General features: G+C 38.5%; 1 protein-coding gene across 4 annotated transcripts in view; it reads left to right on the top strand.

The window, feature by feature from the left end:
- Window positions 1–16,613, top strand: part of LOC150099946 (ATP-binding cassette sub-family C member 1-like) — a 684,487-nt gene that overhangs the window by 476,153 nt on the left and 191,721 nt on the right. For all 4 annotated transcript variants that reach the window (XM_090403130.1, XM_090403131.1, XM_090403128.1 and 1 more), the window contains one exon: window positions 10,857–11,001. In XM_090403130.1, coding sequence (XP_090259256.1) covers window positions 10,857–11,001 — 145 coding nt within the window. The remainder of the gene's footprint in view (window positions 1–10,856; window positions 11,002–16,613) is intronic.

Below are 16,613 nucleotides of genomic sequence, written 5' to 3'. Positions count from 1 at the left end.
CTCTCAAATCCTTTCCAATATCATTGATGAACAAATTGAAAAGCAGTGGTCCAAGAACAGAGCCCTGCGGCACTCCACTAGTCACAAGACGTCTTTTTGACTCCACTCCTGAATAAACCACTCTCTGGTATCTCTCCTTCAACCACCCTCCTATCCATCTTACCAACCCTATATCTATCTCCATCTGCTCCAGTTTACTGATTAGGGTTCCATGTGGTATCCATCCTGTCAAAGGCCTTGGCTAGGTCCAGTAGTATCACTGTAAACCCATTACCCCTATCCAGTTCAGCCGTCACTGTGTTATAAAACGTGAGAAAGTTACTGAGGCATAATCTACCCTTCACAAAACCATGTTGCCCCCATACAATATCCCATTTTCATCTATCCAATCCTGTATTCTTTTCTTAACTAATTTCTCAAAGACCTTGACAATGATTCCTGATATGCTAATCGGTCGGTAATTTACAACAGCAGTCTTGGAACCACCTTTATGCAGTGGAACTATTTTCCCCTCCTTCCACCCGCTTGGGACTAACCCAGACCCGAGACTCAAATTAAACAAAATGGTCAAGTGTACTGACAATTCTTTAGCTGCTTCTCATACTACACAAGCTGGTATACCATCCAATCCCACAGATGTATTGACATTGAGGTTATGCAATAGACTACTCACCTCCACTTCATTCACCACAATTCTCATATAATCTACTGGTTTATTCGTTTCTGCAATGTCACCACCTGGTTGATATATACTTGCAAAGTGCTCACTCAGTAACTCAGCTATCTCAACTGATTCAGTTACCTCCCTACCATCGGCATTCTTTAAAATCATTCTGCCATGTACATTTTTCCTTTTACTTGCTACATATCTAAAAAACTGTTTAGGATTCTCTTTAGCCTGCATGGCCAATGTTCTTTCATACTCCTTTTTTGATTTTCTTACCACACTCGTCACCCTTCTGGCCTGCACTTTATACCGTTCATGTGCCTGCCGGTCACCTTTCTCCTTAAATTCCCTCCATAGTTGTTTCTTTTTTTGCAGCTCAAGCTTAATGGTGTTATTCATCCATTTAACCCCTACTTGATTTATTATTCGGGCTCTAGGTATACAGTCAGCCATTGCTTCATGCAAGCACTTCTTAACTACCTCCCATGCACTATCAACTTCTAGTCCTTGCAGTTGTACATGCCATGGCACTGAACCAGTCAAACTCCTAAGCTTGTCATACTTTCCAGCCCAATAATTCCACATGTACCCTGTCTTAATTGAAAATTCTACACCTTTAGCCACCTCCCAAGTCAAGACCCTATGATCACTCTCACCGATTGGTGGCAATGTGGTCATATTTGTTACAGCCAAATCCTCAGATGTAATTACTAGGTCAAGCACTCTCTGACCCCTAGTATTTTCCATTACATGCTGTCACAGATAGTTATCCCTTAATAACCGCATAAAATCCAATTCCTTCCTCCCACGTGTCCTCTCCTCACTCCAATCAATGCGACCATAGTTAAAATCTCCCATAATAATCACCCTCCTTCCACTCATTTCTTCTAGTTGCTTGTGCATACTGTCACCACCATCTTTTCCATCACCTGGTCTATAGCAGCACCCAATTGTATATTTAGTTCTGCTAGCCACAATCTCACACCAAATGGCCTTAAATGTGCTCTTTTCTCTATCCTGCAATTCAACTTCTATTCTCCTTGGCTGTAGCTCATCAGCTATCATCAACAATACTCCTCTCCCCATTTTATTCTCTCTGTCATTCCTGAACACACTATACCCATCACATTCAATTCCACTAGCTATATCAATAATACTAATACCAATAACCTGTGGTCTGGAAGTGCCAACCATTGCCAAAAACTCTTCCTTCTTGTTCCTAATACTCCTAGTATTAGTGTACATGAATTTAAGACCCCCATTTGCCCCAGCCCTACCTTGATGCCTTATACTAACCATCCCACTCTGGTTTGTTGTCCTTATTTGCTCTAGCATATTATATTCATTCACACATTCAACTGCCTCCCTAAGGACTGTATATCTACTCCCCCCCCCCCTTAACAAATCTAGTTTCCCTGAATTTGCACATCCACTACATTCAGCAACATTTTCTCAAGTCTTCTTACACCGTAACCATTCAAATGCAAGCCATCCATCTTATATAGATCCTTTCGCCCATCAAACTCACTCCACACATCCACAAATTCCACACCACTCGTCATACATAACCCACGCATAAAGTCATTCGCAATTATGGCCCTCCTTTTAAGCATTTCATTGTCATACCGTGGCAAAAGACTAATCATTCTAACTCTCTCACTCTTTTCTTTTGCTACCTCAAACAATTCATTCAGGTCTTCTATCATTTCCATTTTATCTCCTTTCAAATCATTCGTACCTGCCACAACAATCATTTCTTTCACCCTTTCCTTTTGCTCTCTAATAGATTCAGTTACATCCTTTATGGTCGCACCAGGTTGGTACGATTTTGTCAAATCCTCTACTAACAGACCTCGTACTAACGAGTCTCCATACAGCACTCTGTCCTTCATTTTGTTCATATTCACATTCATACGCCTATTTTTCCTGTCATACCTTTTATTATTGGTTGGTTCATTCAGTCGACTTTTGTTCATGCACTCTAGCTGCTGTTTTGCCCATTCTATCGCACCATTCAACAACGCGATCTCACTCAATGCATCTATCTCATCTTTTTTATTCTCTGAGAAACCATTAATACTATCATTCACACTTTCTACATTCACATTCTCATAATTCTCATGTACAACCTTGCCGTTTCTTGTCATATCGCTATTTTCTTCATTCTGAAGTTTGACAAAAATATCACACTCACGATCCGAAATACACTTCAATTCCTCATTCTCCCTACATTTTCTACACACATTCAATCCTTTATTATCATCTATCCACACTCCGACCGCACTCCGCAAAGCGTACATTTCACAGCTAGTACACTGACTCATTTCTTTTAAACTATCGTTCTTTGATAAAGATGGCGAACCATCATTACTGGCCGCCATTTTCCTTCGTACACGTGCCATAATTATTGCAACGTGTTTTATCAAATAATAAGTTATAACACACCAAAAACACACAAACAGACGTGCTAAAATACGCAAGGCAAACAAAACTATGCAATATTAAGTAAATTTTATCAACGATAACTGAAAATAATACTTATCTTATCAGGAGCTTGCACGAACACTACCATATACATGGTAGTGTATGTTGAGCTAGAGGATAGTGATGATGATGAAAACTCCAGAGAGAACCAACAACAACAGCATGGAATAAAGAATTAGGTGTGAAGGAGATTGGGCATTGGTCAAGAAATATTTAATAACAGCAACATTTGAATGAGGTTGAGTAGGGGCTGGCATAAATGGATGAATGTTGAGAATAAGCAGATAGTCTTTAACAACTGAACTGGCATTGATGTATATACATATCAATAATTACATGAATGCAAAGTGAATATTGGAGTTAATATAACACTTGACTACTGCTGTGATAACATGGATACAAGCTTATATTTTTGATACATTTTATCAATGTGACCATTTGAGTGGTTAAAAAAGATTATTCAGGCAGTTCAAGTATTTACGTGAGATAAATAAAAAGTAGGCTAGGAAAGTACCACATCGTACAAATGCGTAGTATTAGAAAGTGAATATAAATCACAAAAAGTTCTTTGCCATGTGTGACTAATAGAGGAAAGTATGATTATAAAAGGGGTGATATCATTTAACAAAAATGGTAAACTAGTAGCCACTGCAGTATATATGCAAGGTATTTAACAAGAAATGTATTCATCATGGTATTTCATGCTGGTTTAAAATCATAACTTGAAATGAGTAAGCAGGAAGTGTACAAAAAATAAAGTTTACTCAATGTTAATATGGCAAGAAGACTTATGATATAGGGAGGATTCTAAAAAAGTGGAAAGAGATAAAAACTGTTCCACACTCAAATATGGTGCCAGGACTGAGACTTCAAATGGTTAGGATATTATCAATGTAATATCCTAACCATAACTCTAAGAAAAAGAAAGGTCATGAGGAATAGGATCAAGGATTGGGTTTAGAACAGCAGGATTCACTCTGAGGGCAAGCATGGATTTATTAAAAATGTTATGTTTTAGTAATCTGTTTGCATATGGCAGTAGAGTGATAGATGTTTGGATAGAAGGAATACGTTATTATTATTAATATTATTATTATTATTATTATTAACACCAAACCTCCATGAAGTCAAAAAATCATCACTAACAGAGTTTGCCTTCTGCAATGGGGGAGAGTCCAACAAATCATGCTTTAAACTCATTCAATGTATCTGCATTCACCACAATGTCCAAAAAAGCATTCTACTTACCAACCACTCTCCATGCAAAGAACCTACTCCTTATGCCCCTGCTCACACCCTTATACAACTTCCATGCATGTCCCCTTATTTTATACCTTTCCCATTCTACAAAAATTTCTGCCACATTAACCTGGTAACAACCCTTCACCAACTAAAAGGTATCAATCATATCTTCAATATTCCTCCTATGTATTCCCTCAATCTATAATCATATTCCATTATAACCTTAGTCAGTCTTCTCTTTACAATATGTCCTCATCACCATGAAAACAAGGGGATCAAATCTGTGCACAATGATTCCATATGAGACCTGATCAAAGCATTATGACAAGTGAACCAGAACCTCTTTATTTCCACAAGTTAAGGTCTTTTGCATCATTGCCATAATCTGTTGTGATGTCACAACTTCTGCAATGTGACCTCTGAAATTCAGATCCTTGTCCACCACCACTCCAAGATCTCTTATCTCCTGAACTTTCTCCAAAATTTTCCTGCCAAGTGTATACTTTGCATCCTGCTGTTGCCTACCAACTTTCAGAACCTTGCACTTGACAACATTGAATTGACAGGTCCATACTGTTATACACTCATACAATTTATTCAAGTCCTCCTGTAATGCCCAACATCTGCTTGATTCCTCATCACTCTCCTCATTTTGTATCATTTGCAAACAGTTGTACATCACCAGTTAAACCTAACCCAATATCATTAATGTGCAAATTAAATAACAATGGTTCCAAAACTGATCCTTGCAGCACACCACTAATGACTTTCCTCTTTTGAAATAGTGTCACCCCATACACAACTTGCTGATACCTATCCAATTCAATAGGCTATCATCCAATCCCATCTGCTTCAGTTTATTATTATTATTATTATCATCCAAACTCCATGGAGTCAGATACTCATCCTGGGAGGTACATACTATTGCACACAATGCTCATCCTACTGTGCCTTAAAATGATTCAATGTGTCTACATTCACAACACACTTAGTCAATGCATTCCACTCACCATGCAAAGAACCTTCTCCTGACTCCTCAGCTCACACCTCTTTATACAGTTTCCAGTGATAGCCTCTTGTTCTACCCTCCCCCTTTCCATTCTTCGAAAAATCTCTTCCATGTCAACCTGATAACAACCCCCGACAAGCTTATATGTCTCAATCATATCCCCCTTTCCTCCTGAAGGGGGGGGGGGATATGATTGAGACTTTACAACTTACATTCTCTCAATCTGTCCTTGCATTCCACATTCCAAAGACCACTGATTTGTGAATGATCTCTGGACTTTCCAACGAAGGCATTTGACAGGGTGCCACATGATAAGCTGATATTTAAGTTGCAGCACATGGGTCTGGATGTCAGATTGGTCAACTGGATTCAGGATTGGCTGTCTGATAGGTATCAGAGAGTTGTGTATGGTGGAGCAGTTTCCAGGAGGCAGAGGGTTACAAGTGGGGTCCCACAGGGCTCAGTACTAGGACCTATATTGTTTAACCTTTATATCAATGACATAGCCAGTGGATTGCAGGGGGATATTCAGTTGTTTGCAGATGATGCAAAGCTGGGAAGGATTATTAGTAATAGTGCAGATGTGGTAGCCCTGCAAGAGGATTTAAATAAGCTAGATAGATGGGCAAATGAATGGGGGTGTCAGTTTAATGCAGCAAAATGTAAGGTCTTGAGGTTTGGGAAACATCGATGGGATGCTGCATACTCTATGGGAGGAGTTATACTGGAGGAAGTAGGGGAGACAAGAGATCTGGGGTTGATGATTGATAGAAACCTGAAGTTTAGGGGACATATTGCAAAGGTGGTGAAGGTAACACAGAGGATTGCTGCTATTATGAGAAGGACACTAACCTGCAGAGATAAGAGGGTTATCATTCCGTTGTATAAGTCTCTGATCAGACCACACTTGTACTATTGTTCTCAGATTTGGTCCCCAGGATTTGAAGGGGATAAATTAACTGTGGAAAGGATACAAAGACGGATGACAAAGATGGTTTCAGGACTGTACAAGGATAGTTATGAGGATCGGTTGAGAGAATGTGGACTGCAGAGTTTGGTGGATAGAAGAAGGAGAGGTGATATGATTGAGACTTTTAAACTTTTGAGAGGTGGTTACAGGGTTGACACTGGGGAGTTCTTTCGCTTGGTTGATCAGCAGGAAGGAGTGATGACAAGAGGCCATCCCTGGAAGTTACGAAAGGAAACTGTGAGCAAGAGGGTAAGGAGTGGTTTCTTTGTGTGGAGGGTGGTTGAGCCGTGGAATGCATTGCCTGATGGAGTGGTGGGAGCGAGAACGGTCAGTGAGTTTAAAGAGTGGTATGATAGACTTTGTGTTTCTCAGGGGGGGACCTCCCCCTCAGTGAGTCTTGACAGACTTTATGTCTTAGGAAGGACCTCCCTCGATGAGTCTTTTGACTCCTTGGAGGCCTGAATAATAATAATAATAATAATATCCTCGTCACCATGAAAATCTGGCGACCAAATCTGTGCACAATAATCCATATGAGGCCTGATCAAGGCCTTATATGGATTATTGTGCAAGCAAAGAAGTTGGTAGTGGTAATAGGAACAAATGATTTGACTGGGAACAAGGAGAATGTGAGATTGGATATCAGGAGGTTGTTTAGAATGATAAAAGTTAATTGTGTGAAAGAAAGATAGTGTATTGCCCAGGTATAACTGATGAGATGAGGCAGAGAACAAGAATTATGAATGATATATTAGCAGAAATGTGTAAAGAGAAATGAGTCCAGTTTGTTAATGTGTGGAATGAGTTTCAAGGAAGATATGAACTGTATAAGAGTGATGGACTGCATTTGAATAGTTTTGGTGTCAGTCATTTGGAGAGACTGCATCTGCTGGAAGACAGAGTAATGACAGCAGGGAATGAATTTGAGCAAATAAGAAGCGATGTGAAAGATTCAGAGAGTAAACAAAGAAAGATTGAAGTTGTGCTTATGAATGAAGAAGTGAATAATATGAGTGCGGAAAATGAAAAAACAACTGTACAAGAAAAACAACAAAATTGGAAGGTTCAGGATGGACAGGAGAACATGGTGAGAGAGAGGTTGATGATCCAAGAAAATGTGAATGTGTGCATAGACAAAAAGGGAAGTTGTAACCTGGGGTGCAGGGAAAACATTTGAATTTGAAGAAGGTTCTGGAATGATTTAGGAGAAAAACAAATGGCTCAAGTTAAGTAAGGAGGTCACATCTAATAAGTGGTACCAGTGAAACTTGTTATAGATCCAGGAATGAGTTGTTATGTTGTTATATGAATGGTAGAAGTACTGGAAAAGAGGGAAGTGAAATGATTCCATTAATTTGTTTGTCCACCAAAAAATTGTTGGAATAAGTGAAACATGGTTGGATGAGGGGTTAACATCCTAACAGGAACAGAGATTATTATTATTATTTGACACCTCCAGGAAGTCCAAGACTCATTGAGGGAGGGCACCTCATCTACACCAATGGCATCTACTGTCCACCACCACTAGTATTTTCACAATCACAAACATCCATGCCCATGACAGGATTCGAATCCATAGTCTTTTGGCTGGAGAGCAGATACACTAACCACTCAGCCAACCAGGCTGTATAATAATCCATACATCCATATAAAAGTCCAAACAATGGTGCATATTAGGCCTTGATCGAAAACACAAAGTCTATCATACCACTCCTTTAACTCATTGACCAATCTTGCTCTCACCACTTTATTAGGCAATGCATTCCACAGTTCAACCACCATCTATGCAAAGAAACCTCTTGCTCACAACTTTCTCAAGGAAAGGCCCTTGTCCTTGCTCCTTCTCCCTCTTTCACCCTATTTCATATCACCTCTTCTTTTTCTATCTACAAAACTCTGCAGTCCACATTCCCTCAGTTCATAACTAACATTGTACAGTCCTGATATAATATTTATTATCTGCCTCTGGACTTTTTTCATGGTTAATTTATCTCTTTAAATCCTGAGGACCAAATTTGTGCACAATAGTGTAGGGTGGTCTGATTGGTGCTCTATACAATGGAATGAGAACTCTTTTATCTCTGAAGGTTAACATCCTCTTCAGTATTGCAGCAGTCCTCGGAGTTAACTTCACCATCTTTATAAGATGTTTCCTGAATTTCTGGTTTCATCATCACCTCCAGATCCCTCTCCTCTCCACTTCCTCCAGTACAGTTCCTCCAACAGATTATGCAACTGTATGCAACCACACATTGATGTATCCCAAACTTGAACATTTTACATTTAGTTGAATTAAACTGACACCTCCATTTATTTGCCCCTCTGTCCAGCTTATTCAATTCCTCCTGAAGTGCTACCACATCTGCATTATTACTAATAACCCTTCCCAAATTCATATCATCTGAATATTCTTCCTAAATATAATGCCATTTATATGAAGGTTAAACAATACAGGTCCAGTATCGATCCCTGTGGGATCCCACTATAACCTTTTGCTTCCTTGATTCCACTCCCTCATACACAACTCTTTTATATCTGTCAGACAGCCAATCCAGTTCACTTACCTGAATAATATAACCATTTGCTATAACTCAAATATCAGCTAATCATGTGGCACCCTGTCAAAAATTGCCTTTCTAAAATATGAAAAAAATGACAGAATATGCCTTTCCTTCATCAACCATTCTTGTCACCTTATTATAAAAGGCAGATTACTAAACATGAACATCCCTTCACAAATCCATGCTTACTCTCACAGATAACATTACCCTCATCTGTCCAATGCTATATATGATTCCTCACGAATTCCTCACCAAAATCTTAACAAGTACAAACTGGTCTATAGTTTCACATGTCTAGTTTCCTACCACCCTTATGCAATGGCACTCCCTTCTTCCACTCTTTGGGCACCTTTCCCATGGCCAGACGTTCATTGAAAAACCGGAGATGACAGTTTTTACCACATTCTCTCAAAACCAATGGAAAAATCCCATCCAGCTCCATTGCTTTATTGACATTGAGATTACTTGGTATTTGAAACACATGCTTCTCTTGCAATTCTAAACCTCACTGCTGCCCGATCCCTCTAGTATTAAAACCTCCTTCTCCAGGATGAAATATCCCAATAAACTGTTCACTGAACGACCCTACTGTGTCCTTGCATCAGTCACTCTGTTCACATTTTTATCCAATAATATCATTCTTCCACAGTCATTTTTCCTCCTACTGATCACAGCAAAAAAAGTCCTTAAGATTTTCTTTGGATTTCAAGGCCAATTTCTTCTCATATTCCAGTTTTCCGTTCCTTACCAAACTAGTCACTCTCCTGGTCTGAGTCTTATATTCTTCATGCATCTGCTCTTCACCTTCCTTCTTATCTCTTCTATAAGCTATTTTTTACCTGCATTTTTTTGTTTGATATTGTTTGTCATCCACTTTACACCAAATTGTGTTCTCTCTCTTCACTCACGGTATACAACTTTCCATTGCTCCTAATAAATATTTCTTCACAAGTTTCCAAGTACTAATGATATTGTGTTCTTCCAATTTTTCCCTCCATTGAACTACCCCAGGTTGATATCTAAGACTATTATAATCACCTTGCCTATAATTCCACATACATTCCTTTCTCTTTGATACTATTGCATGTCTATTCATCTTCAAATGAAAACCACATGATCACTCTCTCCAACTCAGGGCAGAGATGCCATCTCACTTATAATCTTCTGATGCTATGACCAAATCTAAAACTCTTGAACCTAGTGTTCCTTCTACTACATGTTGCCTAAGACATTTACTCTCAAGAATTCCAGAAATTTCATTCCCCCTAACAACTACATTCAGTTTATTCTTTCCAATTTATATTGCTGTAATTAAAATCTCCCATTACCATCATTCTTTTTGCAATCAGGAAGCTCAACTGCCTGAACATCTTCTGCTCTTCATCCTCTATGCTCCTGGTTTGTGGCAATACTCCACTAAATATCCTGTCATGCCCACCTCAACCTCACACCATATGCTTTCAAAATTATTCGTGCCACTGTCCTCTAAATCCTCCCCTCAGAGGATATAAATCATTACTTATCATATGCGGTACTTCACCACCATGTTTTCCCTTCCTATCCTGTTGAAAAATGCTATATCCTGCTACTTCTATTCCTGTCAGTATATCGTCTTCCATCAACTATGTCTGAGCGATCCCAATAATCTTTGGACGGGCTCTACGACAAGTCGGTTGGGATCACACATGTAAGGTTATATCATGTAAGAAGGCTAACCCCAAATAGATGGGATAAAGCACAAGAGGAAGAAGAAGGTTACTATTGAATTAGTTGAGGTTTTTAAGTGAATATACTGGCCCATGCTCATCTGAATGATTGATTTATCTAAAATAACAAATTTACTTTTATAAAAAAAAATTCTAAAAATAATAATGTTATTTAAAAGGAAATGATAATGTTATTTATAAATATTTCTAATTTCAGGTGTATCTATAGTAATCACAGCACTCTTAACATTTATTGGAGGTATTAAGGCATCGTCTGTTATACATGAAAGGTTACTTACTCAGATTTTGAAAGCTCCTCTTTCTTTCTTTGATACTACTCCAGTGGGTCGAATTATTAACAGGTAAATATAGACATAAAGATTATGTATTTCAAAAAGCCTGCATTCTATGATGAAAACAAGCTTATCAGATCATACTCTTATGTCTTTCCTTTCCTCCTTCACCAACTTTTGAAATTATTTCAAAAGCTGTCTTGAATATTGTGACATTTTTTCCTACAATAGCTTAGTGAGATTTTGAGGCAAACCCTTATATAAAACCAAACAGAATTACTTCACCTTATTACGTTGAAGATTTAATAGCTTATCACATATAAAAGAAGCAAAAGCTTTATTATTGATATTTTGCCTCCAGTTACTGAGGCATTTTCAGAGTTTAGGTGATCACAATATCATCACAAAAGTACACAATGCAGAAATAAAGTAATGTTTCAAAATTATTATTATTATTTACTAGACTACAATGGAATCAGAAGACTCATCATGAGAGGTACGCACCGTCATATAGTAATGATAAAGTAATGTTTCAAAACTATTATTCATTTTGGAAAATTATGGAGACAACTACCATGTTTGAGAAAAGAGAGTTGTATCCATAATTTTCCAAAGTGTATTCTGATCACCGTGTAAGCCTCAAAGAAAGGAAAATTATTATTATTATTTACACTAGACTACAAAGGAGTCAGAAGACTCATCATGAGAGGTACACACTTTCACATCCTTCTTAGGTGGGAGATGAATTGCATTGCCCATTGTGAGACCATCACCCTGCATATTGGAGGTCTGAAGTGGCATGAAAAAATTCCATAATTGGACTCTAGAGTAGTGTTGTGTCGGAAAATATGCTGACTCACTATTTGTAAGCCATCTTGTTTCCGACCCAACACACAGTAACGATTAGACCTAAGGATAAGGACATGCTTATGCCTCCAGAGAGAGGGCTAAGAGAGTATTGTACATATGTTCACTCAGAAGTATATCAAACCGACTGAGATGGTTAAAATTAAGTAAACTTAGGAAATCTGTATTTAGAATTGATAATGTCTGTGTAAAATAAGCAAAGGGAAATTGTGTCTCAGGACCGAAATTGTTATTATGAAATGTGCATGAGAGATCTATGTATTAGAACCATGTCAAAACAGTTCGGAGTTGGGGTGACCAATCGGCTGTGGCTAAGAGTATGACGTAGTCACCGAGAGAAGGCGCTCGCATTTGTAATATAAGGCACGGCACGAGACTCAAACTCTCTCTCTCTTGTTTTCTGCCTGCGTTCCCGTCCAAGTCCTGGATAGCTATGGAAGCTTGTCGCCAGTGTCCAGCAACAATCTCCCGGTTGCTGTTGCACCGGGTCGAGTAAAGCCACCAAAGGAATGACGTCAGAATTCCAGTAAAGAGCCGTTGGTAAGTTAAGCCAACGTAAAATCAGCGAAGGGCAACCTTCGAAGATAGTGGAAGTAAGTCACTGATGCCATGAAAACACATGGTGAGAAAATACGAAAGTGAAGTCAGCAAAGGGCGACCTTCGAAGATAGTGGAAGTAAGTAGCTGATGCCATGAAATACGTGGTGAGAAAATACGGAAGTGAAAGCATGGAGGGAAGTCACGGAAACTCCATAAAAAGAGAAGAAAACGATGGTAATGTACAATTTTTCATACTTATTATAGATTGTAATTGTAAAAGGAATAGAAACCAAGGAATTAAGGAGCTCCACACATTAACTTATCCATAGTTCTTGGACCACTGCTGTTTAATTTGTTCATAAATGATATAGGAAATGATCTGAGAGGAACAGTTCATTTGTTTGCGGATGATGCGAAGTTGGGTAGGGCAATAGTGAATGCAGATGACGTCAAAATTTTGCAGGATGATTTGGATAGATTGGAGGTCTGGGCTAAGGAGAATGGATGTCAGTTTAATGTGGCAAAATGTAAGGTTATGCATTTTGGGGTGAAAAGATTGGCGGCAGTTTACTGCATTGGTGGAACCGTGCTCCAGGAAATTGATGAGGCACGAGATTTAGGAGTGTTGGTAGATAAGGAATTGAAATTTAGGGGACACATTGCAAAAGTGACCAAAACAGCTCATCAAATCACTTGGTTGCTGAAGAATACGATGACAAGCAGAGACAAGCAGGTTATTGTTCCTCTGTATCGAGCCCGATAAGACCCCATCTAGACTACTGTGCTCAGATTTGGTCACCTAGGTTTCTTCTTGATGGGGAGGAGGTGGAGAGGATCCAGAGGCGAGTGACCAAGATGATAGCAGGTCTGTGGAATGAACCGTATGAGAACAGGTTGAGGATTTGTGGGTTGCAAAAATTGGTTGATAGGCAGAGGAGGGGAGATATGATTGAGACATTCAAATTACTGAAGGGTTTCTATAAAATTAATTCAGAAGATATTTTTGAGAACAGGGCTGGTTGTGGGAGGACTAGGCGACATCCATGGAAACATGGGCAAAAGTGTGGTTAGTAAAGGTGTTAGAGCTGGGTTCTTTACTTTTAGAGTAGTGAATGAGTGGAATGCGCTCCCTGAGTCTGTGGTGGATGCTGTGACAGTGAATGAGTTTAAGGCGAGGTATGATAGATACTGTATGAATGTCAAATAGTTGTGATGAATATGATTTGGGGCCTCCCTCGATGAGTCCAATGACTCCCTGGAGTTGCCCGTAATAATAATAATAATAATAGTGCCTAAAAGACTAGTTGGACTGATTTGTCTGTGTCAAATAAGCTGGTGCCACTCTAAGCTTGTGCTGAGAAAGGAACCTAACCTTAGAACTGTTTGTCAGGAAGATGCCATATGATATAATGTTAGATATTAGCCTGAATTTTTATTAAGTTGTGGTGGGGAGGGATAGAGCTTGAGCACGTATTAGAATATTTTTCCATGTTAAAATGCAAGATAAGATACGTCTGACATACTTTGTATAAAGTCTGTATATAATTGTCCTTAGAGAGTGAGTACTGAGTAATCCTGTATGGAATAGTCAAGTCTGAACATAATAATATAACAGAGATATAGGATTGATTCATTTAAACATAAGAATTGAAATTTTGGATATCTTAACCTAAAGAGGTGGGGGGGGGGAGTTCAGACTCTCTAGCATTGAAATTATTATATAAAGTGTATCTATGCAAGTGTTTATAATAAATGTATTTCTTTATGTCAAGATTCATGAGTCTGTTGTTTCTGAGATTGAATTACCACTTATAAAATTTTCGGACCTGTATGAGTGAAGGGGGAAGCAATTTACGTAACAAAGAAAAGGCGGGAGCCACGACTGCATATCACATGATCCCTTTGTTGCTTAGCTTTACTTATGTGAGTATCAGAATTTAGTTGCCGGCTGGCGCAGTCGTTCTAAACAAATATAAATTTGTCGGCAATGGAATAACTGATTTGCATGAGTGATGAATAATAGTTATATAGAAAAATATAAGAATAACAAAGAAAAGGGTAAAAAGTGACGAGGAAACAGGACATAACAGAAAGAATATAAGTGCAAAGATAAATATGGGGAGTCACAGACATAACAGTAGGGTTTTTGGACTATGTAAAAATAAATAAAAATACAAAAAATATATAAAATTAATAAAAAGTAGGAAAAAACCTTAACCCACTCACGAGCTTATAACCTTTCATGAGTGGGAATCACAAAAAAAAAAGACATACACAGCTCATCAAACCATGCTTCAAATCTATTCAATGTGTCCACATTCATCATTTTCAGGCAAAGCATTCCACTCACTAATCTCCATGCAAAGAACCTGCTCCTCTCTCCCTTACTCACACCCTCTTTTTTACAATTTTCAGAGATGGCCTGTTGTTCTATCCCTGTTCTCCACTCTATGAGAAATTTCTTTGACATTCACCCAGTAACATCCTCTTAATGATGTATATGTCTCATTTATATCTCCTTCTATTCATGAAGCTTTGCAAATTGTATTTCCTGTTTTCATACCCATATTTCAAAGACCTGATACCGTTTTAGTAAATTCTTCTCTGGACGCTTTCTGATATATTTTCATCTCCATGTAAACCAAGTGACCAAATCTATGCATAATAATCCATATATAATAGAATCGTAACCTCTTTATTTCTCCGTATCAAGATCCTTCATATCACTACCATAATCTGATCACATCCTGTCCACCATCATAGATCTTTCATTCCTCTATGTTCTCATTCAAAATTCCCTGTCAAGTATATACTTTGCATCCCATCCTTGCCTACCAGATTTTAGAATCATACACTTGGCAACATTCAACTGATAGTTCAACTCACTGAATATCTCAACTATGTCCTCTGAAGCAGTTACTAATCTACCATTTTCATCCATTAACATCATCTTACCATAATCACTCATTCTTCTAGTTGCCTGACTATTTTTCTTGCCAGTTTGCTAATTTTTGTTCATATCCCACTTTGGCTGTTTTTACCAAATGAGCCCTTTCCTTGCTTGTTTGTACTCCTCATACACTTGACTATTATTGTTCTTCTTGTGTTGACTCTGCAGTATCCTCTTCTTCCTTCCAGATTTCATTGCTTAATTCCTTCATTTATCCATTTGACACCTACTTTATTCCTTTGAACCTTTAGCATATGTTCACACATTGATGCTGTTAAACATCTCTTCGTCAGTAATCAAACAGTATTTATCTCCTTTCCACTTAACACCTCATTCCATGCTATAGCTCCAAGCTGTCTTCTTTTTTATAATCATTGACCTTGCAGTTCCAGATATCTTTTCTTCACAGAAGTTTTTGTATGACTACCCACCACACAGCTGATCATCTCATGATCATTGTTGAAAGTTTTTCCACTTGGTTATACTATAAATTAAAGATACCAAGAAATTATATACTTGGTTTAATCCTTTATCCAAGTTATAAGCAAACAAAGTGTTCACTTGAAGTATTTTCTGGACTGGGACAATTCGTGGCAAAGGTGGTGTGACTTTACATTACTTGCCTTAGTATCCCACAATGCAAAGCACATCTCTTGCGGACATGTATAATGCTATGCATTATGGGAAGAGTCACTACCCAGACCGGTTTCCCTGTTTAAGTGTGGGTTACCTCTCCAAAAACTCGTGTGATCACTAAGATTACCCAGCAATGAGCGACCTGAGTGATCATTTAACTTAGCGATGGCTCTGCTCAGTGACAGGTTCCCCTACCACCAAGCAGAACTGCTCAGGAAAAGCATCAGCCAAAGAAGTCCTAATACAAGCCCCCTCAATGGATCCAAATTCCTGGATGCTCAAAAGCTCCCCAAGGCAAAAACCTTTAGAGAGCAGAAACTTTGCTCCCCCAGAATCAAACTGCCAACTAGTTTCAATCTTTATTGAGGTCACATCAGTGGAAGCCAGACCCTGAAGTGATACCAAGGTTGAAGTAATGCAGAAGTCATATTTTTATATACGAGTTGCCAAAAGGCACACCCACTGATGAGACCTCAGTAAAGGTCGAAACCAGTCTGGGTAGTGACCCTTTTCTTGGTGCATAGCATTATACATATCTGCAAGGAGATGTGCTTTGCATTGTGGGATACTAAGGCAACTGATGCGAAGTCATACCACCTTTGCCACAAGTTGCCCAGTAATGAAAATACTTCAGGTGCAAACTTTGTTTGCTTACACTTGAATAAAGGATTAAACCGAGTATATAATT

The sequence above is a fragment of the Typopeltis vanoorti genome, chromosome 13 (genome assembly GCF_054136105.1).
Source record: "Typopeltis vanoorti isolate ZY-2024b chromosome 13, IOZ_Tvanoo_1.0, whole genome shotgun sequence".
Lineage (NCBI taxonomy): Eukaryota > Metazoa > Arthropoda > Arachnida > Uropygi > Thelyphonidae > Typopeltis > Typopeltis vanoorti.
This window is presented reverse-complemented; position numbering and strand designations above follow the sequence as displayed.